General features: G+C 46.8%; 1 protein-coding gene across 1 annotated transcript; it reads right to left on the bottom strand.

The window, feature by feature from the left end:
- Nucleotides 1-654: 654 nt before the first annotated feature.
- On the bottom strand, nucleotides 655-10,671 carry LOC134162401 (cullin-9-like). Its single transcript, XM_062616142.1, has 12 exons — nucleotides 10,485-10,671; nucleotides 10,043-10,406; nucleotides 9,592-9,732; nucleotides 6,404-6,568; nucleotides 6,151-6,314; nucleotides 5,133-5,226; nucleotides 4,835-4,909; nucleotides 4,245-4,355; nucleotides 2,850-2,967; nucleotides 2,521-2,654; nucleotides 2,239-2,330; nucleotides 655-1,476 (listed from the first exon to the last, which is right to left on the bottom strand). The coding sequence occupies exons 1-12, from the start codon at nucleotides 10,547-10,549 to the stop codon at nucleotides 1,287-1,289; spliced, it is 1,713 nt and encodes a 570-aa protein (XP_062472126.1). The 5' UTR covers nucleotides 10,550-10,671; the 3' UTR covers nucleotides 655-1,286.
- Nucleotides 10,672-10,677: the final 6 nt, after the last annotated feature.

Raw genomic sequence — 10,677 nt, forward strand, 5'->3', positions numbered from 1 at the left:
GCCCTCAACACCTGCAGTACCGCAAATAGGCCACGGGATGGCAGCGCAGTCTTACGCTACGCGGAAGAGGCAGTGGGGGAGCAGCAGACGCTCCCCAGCGCAGTTCACACTTCCCCGCTGAGTGCAACTGCTTTACCGGGAACACGGCTGACGCTCCTCTGCCCTGTTCCCACACTCAGTCCTTGTTTCACCAGTCGTTGCCTCTATACCAAAGACAAGGCCCGTGGCTGTTCTGGCCCTGTCTTGGCTTAAAGCTCTCCAGACTGCCTGCATCCCATGCAGTCTGCAAGTTCCACAGCGTAGACACAGGGCTAAGCTAACAGCCCTCTTTTCCATTATTGTTCCCATTATTTCCCATTCCCTGAACTGTCCAGGAAGGCAAAGCCACTCTGCAGACAGCCAGGAGCTGGGATCCTTGGGCAAGGATCCCAAACCCACACCAATTTCACACGTAACTCCTGGGATGAGCACATTCAGGTCACTTCCTCCTCACTCTGAGAATACCCTCCTCTCCCTTCCCACCCATGTTCCCCACAGACAACAAGGAGGCTTTTTTTAGAAGAAAATTATTTCTTTTTTTAAAACTGAACTTTTTTCAGCCCTTTATCCTCAGGGTTTTCTGTTTTACAAAGATAAAAGCATTACCTGAACAACTTCTGCCTGTATAGGATTTGCTATATTTGTGTGTGCACGTGCATGTATTTATACACTTAAAAACAGTCCTGCAAACTTGTGCCACTCATAGCAGCCCATCCTGCTTCACAGCAGGGAAGGCAGCTCCTCCCATAAACAGCAAACAAGAGGAATGCACTGAACCTCATCCATTGTGGCTCTGGAGGGAATCCCACCAGCTCCAGCTGGGAGGCTTTGACTTGAGTGCAAACACTGCTTTACAGTATTTCTAGACGCTGGCTGGATTAGACAGTGTGATACTAGGACAATGTCTCACACTCACCTGTGCCTGGCCTTTCTCCAAGGACACCAAACAGTCCTTTAGCAGGTGGCAAGCAATCCTCACGATGCAGCTGAACTGTGACCTTCTAACTCAATTAGATACCTATGGGCAGAAATTGAGACAAGAGAGCAAGGCAAGAAGATGGCTTTCTGAGAGAGGTGGCCACAGTAACAGCCTGTCTGTCCTGAGCAGTGTTTCTGCACATCACCAAACAAGCAGCCCTCAGAGGAGATGCTTCTTGGCTCTGCCTGAGAGTTCCTGTCCTTGAGGAAAGACACTAATACAAACTGGTCGAGACAAGTTAGAGGCAGAGGTCCAGGCTGGGTGACTTCTAGTCATAGGCATCATCATCAAAGTAGGAGTCACAATCAAGGTTATCCGATTCATCACCGAACAGAAAGTTGTCTTCATCAAGGTCATCATCGTCATCATAGTCTTCCTCATCTTCATACTCCTCGTATTCAACCTCTTTGTCACCTTCATCTTTGTTGGAATCATCACACAAGATGGTACATTTTGGCCTGTTGAGGAGAACAGCATCAGACCAGAGCCCCAGCTGAGAAGAACAGGATCAGACCAGAGCAACCACAGTGCAGCCCCTACACCACCCTCACCTTCCCTACTATAAGACCTCAGCATCCCCATCCAAAGCCTTGCTTCAGGCACACAGCAGCCACACACATGCACCTATAAGGTGGTGATTAAATGGCCTTCTCCACGTATGCAGAACAGGACTGTGTCCCAGAGCCACCTGTGACTGGGCCAACAAGCTTCCGTCTGCCACCAGAGCTCTGGTGTCTCAGCCCAAGGAGACCAGAAACCCAGCTCTGAAACAGAGTGTCTTGAGTCAGCTGTCACACGTTCTTTCTTGCAACACTCAGAACCCTGCTCAGCTCCTGGAAACACAGCAGCTGTCAGAGGGGATTGGTCACACTGGGATGGCAGATGCCAGTTGTGTTTCTTGGTTTAAACAGCATGTGGTACAGGAATGGATTTTGTTTCAAACTCACCGCCTTCCAACCTTAACACTTGCCCATTCAGTGCTCTAGGACAGGCAACCAACCATCCATTTCACCTCTCAACACACTGTTTTACAGCTGTGTCACTTCTCCATTCCCTTACATCTCCCCCCACAGATGTTCTGTTCTTGGTTTTCTCATCTGGACACCTCCTAGATCTCTGATACACTCCTGAAGAAAAAGCATGACTCTACACAAAAACCCAAGAAAGTCCAGGGAGAGCAACTTTGCACCTCTCCTTGTTACCCCACTAAGAAAACTCACCCTACACAGGCAGGGGCTGAAGTAGGCACATTTGAGAGTTTCACCTTTCTCTGACCAGGATCTGATGAAGTCTGGAGCCCAACATGGAAATCCTGCTAGCACAGAAGAACAGACACAAAAGAGACAATATGCGATTTGGAGTGTATTTTGTGCTGCAGAGCCCTTTCCTACATACACACAGCACTGACAGTCCATGCCCTCAGCTGACCAAGCCCCTTCCTAGGTTTACCCAAGACCAAGCAAAACCAGAGCACAAGCCACTGAAGAGGATGTGGACTTCACCTGTGTGGAATGCCACAGAATTGCAAAGAGTCGCTCCTTGATCTGGTGTACCAACTCCAAACCAGTCTTGAAATGCTCTGCTTTCAGGAGCTGAAGAGAAGAGGCCAGGTCCTGGTACTGCAGCAAGGTTTCCTCTGCAATTCAAGGCCAACAAAGTCATGCTGCTTCCCACACTCTTAAGCAGAGACAGCATCCCTTGGCTCTGATTATAAGCCTGTCACAGCTCCTTAGGAATACTGTACGCATACAGTGTATGCTGTCACTCTAACACAGAACTGCCATGTAGCTGAGAATGCTAGCCTCTACTGCTGAGAGACTGTGGGACTTACCCAGAAGGATCTGCAGAGCATTAGTGTGCAGCTCTAGGCTCTCAGTCTGCTCTTTCACAACATCCATGCTCTCAGTGTCCTGGTTGTAGTAGCTGTACACACAGGAGTAGGCCAGCACCTGGAGCAGTACAGATCATGCTGTAAGCTTGATGATAAGCTTCAGAGTGGGCAAAAAGAAAGTAGCATCAAACCCTCCCAGACTTCATTACATATCAGTGGCTGATAGAAGCCTGGCAGCACTTCTGGTCTGTGGCAATAGCCCAATGAACCATTATGCCAAGTGACAGCAATGCCAGGCTACCTAGAGCTCCTGGTAGGATTGGAAATGAATGTGTAATTATTTTGTACTGAAGTCTAAAATAACTGATTGCTCCCACCTGCAAACCATCACAAGAACGCAGACTGTAAATGCCTAACAAGTGTGACTGACCAGCAGGCAGAGTCAAAACAACAAGCACACAGAATGTACACATTGCTGGGCAGCCCATGTTGAACTCAAGCGCCACTGAACTGAGAGAACTGAGGCCAAAGGAAAGCAGGCATGGTGCAAGGTTCATTTCAACAAGTGGCAAACTCTTACTATGAATGAATGACCTCTAAAACCATCCAGGCACTCAGCAGGAAACAAGACCACTGTTTCCATTTAAAGAAATGGGCCAGAAAAGCCAGCATCAGCAAGCAACATTGATCTGTATCCTGGCAAATACAGGAACTACCATACTGAAAACACAAAATAGGGTCAGACACCCTTGTTACACATGCATCTCTCAAAATCAAATCTGCCTGCACAAGCAAGGTATATATTGCAAAGGCAGTATCACAAAGGCAATTCCCACCTCCTTCCTATTTTCAGGGCATAGAAGACAGTGCAGGCCTATGCTGCCACGGGCATACTGCACGCATCCAGTGGCTGCACTGCAAATCCTTCATAATGTGGCTATCGGGGCATGCAATAGGTAGCTCAGTGCTCCCAAAACACCTATGGCTCATGGAATTAAGTTAAGAAAGGAAAATACTAACATGAGCATCAAGAGGGACTTCTTAACTGTAACATAGCATCAAGTACCACCACCGGGGCATTTCAAATTGGAACTGTCCAAGCCAATATGTGAAAACCCTAAATATGGACCCTTGTGTCAATTTCATGGTGTCAGCATGAGCTAAGCTCCAAATCCTATGACCTGACTGTGACAAACACTGCAGATAGCCCAACTCAGAGAGCAGGGAAAGGCAGACATGAGCTCTTCCCTGTCCTGATGCTATTCCTCCCCTCACGCTTTTTCTGTCTCCCCTTGTTGAGCAGAACAAGGTTGGCATCTCCTCACTTTAAAAAAGGCATAAAATACATCAGTAGAATTAGACCTAAGCCTCAGCAACCCTGTTATCCAGCCTTACCTTCCGTGCCTGTTCTAGCACTTTGCAGGCATCAAGAACAAAGGTCAAAGTCCTAATTTTTGGCATCCCTCTGACAGAAAAAATGCTATTCCTCAGATTCATGGCAAATTCCTGCAATAACCAAAGGAGGGGAAAAAAAGTCAATGTCCAGCTCCACAAGACTGAAAAATAGCACCTTCCACACACGTAATCGCCAAGCATCCTGAAGTGCTATCCCAGAAGATGCAGGCAGCAGGACAGCATTTACTGCCTCCATCTATGACATCTCTACTGTGCTGTCACTTCAGCCTTTCACAGTATCTCAGCTCGGGCCAGAGCCTTCAGTTGCCATTGCTTCAAAGCACTGCATCAGTTTGAGCACACCACCACCACAAATTAGGTGTTCCAAGCCCACAACAGACTTGGCAGAAGAAAGCAGGCCAAGAACCACCCCTTATGTCAGAGCAAAAAAATGGCTAGGTATTCCCACCTGGATCTGAAGCCTGCTTCTCAGCTTCAGGTAATGTATATTGAGATACAACAGAAACTACGCTGCTCAACAGGGCTAAGGCAAAAGAGTCAATGTCTGCCAAGGAAGGAGGAGGCCTTACCCTTGCATGATGATGAAAAGTGCATCTCTCATTGTAATCCTGAAAACGCTTCTCCTGCCAAGCTGCTTTACTCACCTGAAAGGAAAGGTACAAGTAACCTGTAGCAATTTCCCTCAAGTACCAGGGTTGCCTGGAAATGACTACCACACATACAGACTTTGACAACACTATTAATATTACTGGCAACTCCACAAAGTCCAGAGTAAAGGGCACAAGTGGAGATCCTCACCCATCCATCTGAGAGGCCAGGTGCATCTGAACACAAGCATGAGCCAAGTGGATACAGCAAACCACTCACCATAGCAGAGCAGTTGTAATAATCCTTATGAGTCGGCTTCCAGGGCTTGAGGCAACGCCAGCAGAAGCCATGATTACACTTTGCACACGTCATACTGCACGGTAGGAAAAAGAACAATGGGAATCACTCAGTCCTAACAGCCACTTGCACAGTTTCTCCCACTGCTCCCCTACATCACAGGGGTGGAGTATGCAACCCAGTCATTCCCATTCACTTAGTACTCGTATCACTAATTCATTTCCTTGCAGGTGTTTTTAAAGCCTTTTTTGGAAGAAGGTGATACTTAAAAACTAGTCATTGTCTGTCCAAAAATGAGCTGGGTAAACTGGAAGCACGATCTCACACTACAAACTTACCAAGTACTTGAAGGGTGAACTAAGCATTCCACAGTTGGAAGCAAGATGCACATGAGCACCTCGCCTCTTCCCTCAGTAACGCAGCACTCAGCAGTGCAGAAAGGCACTGCACAGCCCCAAGGCCACACAAAACATGTGAGGACAAGTCACAACTGGGCACTAAGTACTGTGCCAGTGCAAGAAACACATGGCAACTCCTAAGTGCTAGCTTCAAGGCTGGACGTCACTTCCCTGTCATGTAACAAGCTGCCAGAGATACAAGCCAATTCAAAAGAGGCAGTTAAAAGAAAACTGTTTAAGGTTATGGGAATAGGTGAGTATGAAAGAAAAAACTGGTTCTGAGCTATCCACTCCTCTAACCTGCACCTCTGTGTGTCTGCAGCAGCTTCTGAGAGCAGACAAGGGTGTGCTATAAAAAAATTACTGCAAAATGAGTTTTGGTTCTACTCCAGAGCTATCAATGGATTTAACTCTGAATGCCAGGGAACATTTTGCTTTTCACAGGAATTAAAAGCAATCACTCATTCTTCTAAAGCTATAAAAAAGACCCGCTACAACTCTTACTCGACAACCCAGGAAAAAACAGAAAGCAAGCACAATGAACCTAACTGTATGTCTTTGTCCTCTCGTGTCTCCATTAGCAAACAAAAATTGATACTCACTGCAGGCAGCCTTCGTTTTTCTCTATCTGAGCCTGGCAGCTTGGGCAGTGCTTTGAAATGAGCTTAGCCAGATGTTTGCTTTGGGCTTCACTTGTCATTCCCTCATAGTACCCATCATCATCCACCCACTGAGACATGTGGCTGCAGCTTGCAGGATAATGGGCCTGAAAAAGACAGACAGTCAACCACACTGAAGCAGAAGGGTGTGTGCCAAACCCAAAACAGTATTGCCCCTGACTCAGCTCAGCCTCACCTCTGGGAAGTTGCAGTTGAAGCAGGATATCCAGGAGCACTTGGAACAGGCTGCCCCATAGCCAAATCCATCCTTAAGTAGGATCTGATCGCAACCCTGAGGGTTGGTGCACCATGTCAGGTTGGAGCAACACTCAACATAACCTCTGAGGAGGGCTTTTTCATACTGTAATAAGAAGCAAGTAAGGAGATTTAAGGCAGAGAAGCTGCATGGTTAGGCCTTACAACTGGGGTCTGCTGCCTCCGGGCTCTACAGCTGACTGAAAAACTGCTCACAACAAAACAGCACTAAGTTAGTTTACTCTTTTATTCCCTTTGTGTAAATTCTCCACCCTTCGTGTCATAACTGGAGGCTGTTTTGTTCCACAGAATAGCTGAGGCTGGAAAGCACTTCTGGAGATTAAAAAATGAGTCCAACTCCTCCAGCTCAAAGCAGGGCTACTCAGAACCGTGTCCAGCTGGGTTTTGAACATACCCAAGGATAGAGACTACAGGCCTCTCTGCCCAAACTCTTCCAACATCCCATTAACCCTTCCTATTGAGAAGGAAGTTTTCTTATGTTTAGACAGAATTCCTTGTATTTAAATTAGTCCACAAAGCCTCTTATCCTTTCATTGGATATCACCAAGAAGAATGTGGCTCCTTAATCCCATTTGTGTATTTACACACGCTGGAAAGAGCCACCCTTAAGCCTTCTCTTCTCCAGGCTAAACAAACCCAGCTCTCTCAGCTTTTCCTACAGGTATTCCAAAACCTAAATAATTTTTAGGGTCTTTTGCTGGATTTTCCCGCTACATCTGTCTTGTACTGGTGAGCCCAGAAATGGACACAGTACTCCAGATGTGATCTCACCAGCACTGGGTAGAGGGTAAGGATCTCCTTCCTCTACCTGCTCTTTTTAATTTCTCTGATTTTAAGTTCCTCAGCAGGCTTTTGCTTAGTTAAATGATGTGCAAAGGGGAAGGAGACTCGATTTGCCCACAACCTCCAGACATTACTGCAGAGGACAAGGCAAACTGGTTACCAGTAAGGGACTGTTCAGGTAGGGACCCAGGGATGCAACCATACTGCACATAGTTGCTTAGTTTGCTATGCTCAGTTGCTGCAGTGTAAGGACTGTACAAACATACACAAAGCTAGAGGAAGTTCAGAAGAAACTCTGTAGCCTTCATAGCCCTCCTGCAGATATTTCTGCATACCCAGAGAGCTGCTCTAAAGCTATGAGGCACAGAAAGGACAACACAGGTCAAAACAAGTACTAGAGAGAAAAGATGCAAGCCACAAGCACTGAAAGGCTCAGAGAGGCCTCTCATTCATTTTCGCTCTCATTTATTCTTTGTTATTCATTCTCTCTCTCAGGCAACCTGAACACGTTGGTGTGCAAAGCCCCAGATCCAGGTATTGAGCCTATGCATTCCCAGCAAAGAATCTATGGAGGCAGAACAGAAGACTACCTCTGACGAACAGACTCCCAAGGAACTTGAGGAAAACCGGGTGAAGAGAAAACCTCTTTCAGAAACATGGCAGGGTTTATGTTTTGTAGAAATATAAACATTAAAAGTTTTAACTCTAGTGTTCTTGTATTAGCAAGACGGCAGCCAGCAGGTGAGGGAAGGGATTTCTCACAGCTGTTTGGCACTGGTGACAAAATTGGATACTGGGAACAGTTTGGACCCCCATGTACAAGAAAGACATCAGCAGATTAGAGAAAATGTTGTCCTTAGGCCACCAAGACAGTCAGGGGCTGGAGCACAGGATGCATATGGGGAAGCTGAGAGAGCTGGCTTTGTTCAGCATGGGGATAAGGGGGAACTTACCACTGTCAAGACCTACCCAAACTGTAAGATGCAGAGAAGACTGAATCTGATGCAGTATGTTTTAGTATCAGCAATAACCTGGCTATTTTGGCCACAGGGCTGGACCACAGATTTCCACACATTATGGCAACCTAAATCATTCTATGACTGCATGTGTGACTCTGCAGGAGACATGAATGCTCCAGCAATACCGCTTACTGAGCAAAGAGGGAAACAGAAAACATGTCAGTTTGAGCATCAGAGCAATCTGTTAAAATCATCTGCAATAATAGATTTTTTATAAAATAGCCAAAGCAACAGGATATCCAGTCCTGCTCTCAGATAGGTGTGACAACAGAATTTGCAAAGCCAGTCAGAACTAGCTGCCCAGATACATTCTCTATATGCTAATTTTCCAAGCACTTCTTATAGAAAACAAGATACCTAAGATACATGGAAGGAAATGCTCTTCTGTAGCCCTGATCATTATGGTTGCCAGTTTGCAAGCTTAAAGAAAAACTGTAAGATAGAGCAGTCTTTGTGACTACTGCTCATTTCTCTGTACGACTGCTCATACAGGATCATAATGACAGTAATGAGCTGGAAGAGGAGGAGAATATTTCTGGAGAAGGAATTGCTGGTATAGACCTGTTAAACAACAGAGCAGTAGAAAACAGATGAGACACCCGTTCTGTCCAGAACAGAAATAGTCTGTCATGCAACAGCAACAGCTCTGTCATTAGATGGTGAGGTCATTCAGCTCTAACAACTAAAACCTGAAAGAATATGGAGGAAAAAATAGCTTCTGCCTCAGACCAAGTAGCTCCTGCTGCCCCGTGCTGAATGAGGACTAAGGTAAGCACAGTGCAGGAAACCCAGTTTACAGTAATCTGTAAACCCACACAAACTTAAAGAGTGGAGATTACATCTGATGTGGTAACTACTGTCATCTTCATAAAAACCTGAGGTGCTCAAAGCCAGAGACTGTTGGAACAGAGAGAACACAGGGGCCATTGTTGCAGCAATAAAATGAAATTGCTCAAACGTTTTCTCTTCATTTGTCCTAGATTTAACAACTGCTTCTAGCACACCAGCAGAGGATACCTGACATGAACTGCGACCATAGCTCTCACCTGGTCCTTAACTAATGATGTACTGAAATGTTTTTTGCCGGAGGTATGTTTAGAGGAAATACCACTGGGCTCTTCTGCTGATGTTATGCTTTCCTGAACAGCTGGCAATGCCCGTGATCAGAGACAACTGACACTACTGGGCAGAAATCTGGTCTGCCTCACTGCCAGTCTTAGTAACAGGAAGGGGAAAAGCAGCAGCAAGATTATCTGTTTGTGCTCACAAAACCAAAACAGCTTTGACACCAAGTAACCTACTGTACCTTGGCTATAATCTCCTCTGAGGAAACGATGGAGCAAATGAAAGCTGCAGTTGGCTGTGCATGGCAATCGGATATGGGACAGGTGCAGTTGACAACCATATTCTGCTCAATGCGAGTTGTGAGATACTCACTCCAACAGGGCTGTAAAGGCAGAAGATGAGAAACTAAAGAGGAGCTGCACCACCTGGGCTGTGTGGCCCTGAAGCCCACCCCCCTCCAGCAGACAGTGCACAAAACCAGCACAAACTATGCATTAGTACCCAAAACCACCAGACTGGTAACAGACTAAGCCACAGTTGAAGGATTACCACTAAAGGGAGTTAAAAAAAGAGAACATATGAACTCCGGGAAAACGATGCGGTAACAGCTTCAGACAAAGCACAGCTGCTCTAACTAAGCAGCAGGATATTCCCTACCCAGCTACAGAGGCCAAAGACTTGAGGAACTTCACCTTGCAACAGTAGTGCATGCAGCAGAGGGTTGGTGGCTTTTCAGTGGGACACAGCTGGTTCACACAGACTGGACAGTGGGTCCCTGGGCTTGGAGGGGGCTGAGCATCCTGCACTTGCAGCCCCGAGGAGATAAGCAGGGTCTCGCGGTTTTCCATGTAACGCTGGATCAGGAAATCCACATTCCACCTGCAGTGCATGAGGAGGTGCCGAGCAACATCATCTGGGATGCTCAGAGCATCCTGGACCTGTTGTACTGTCTGGTTCATGAGCAGCTTCGCTTCCTCCGGACTAAGTGTGTGCCCCCTTGGCACCTGCAGCATTGCCATAAGAAACTCCTCCGAACTGCCAATGCTAGGCTTCAACCTGACATAGAGAAATGTGTCACAACCATACAAGGTGGAGATGCACACTCCCTGCACACCTGGTGACATGCATCCCTACCAATGCAGGTGGTCTAAGCTGTCCTCATCTGGAGATGACTTCAGTGGCCTGCTCTGGAAAACCATCTGTGCCTGGCCCCCAGGAGGGGTTGTAGGTTCAGTAGAGATGTATTCCAAGACATGAGGCCTCTCCTCCTGGCGTCGCAGGTATCCCTGGTTCAGCAGGTGCAGGACACAGGACAGCACATCCACGC

Source organism: Pezoporus occidentalis, unplaced genomic scaffold (assembly GCF_034315485.1).
Source record: "Pezoporus occidentalis ecotype Australia unplaced genomic scaffold, CSIRO_AGI_Poc_V1 ctg1880, whole genome shotgun sequence".
NCBI lineage: Eukaryota > Metazoa > Chordata > Aves > Psittaciformes > Psittacidae > Pezoporus > Pezoporus occidentalis.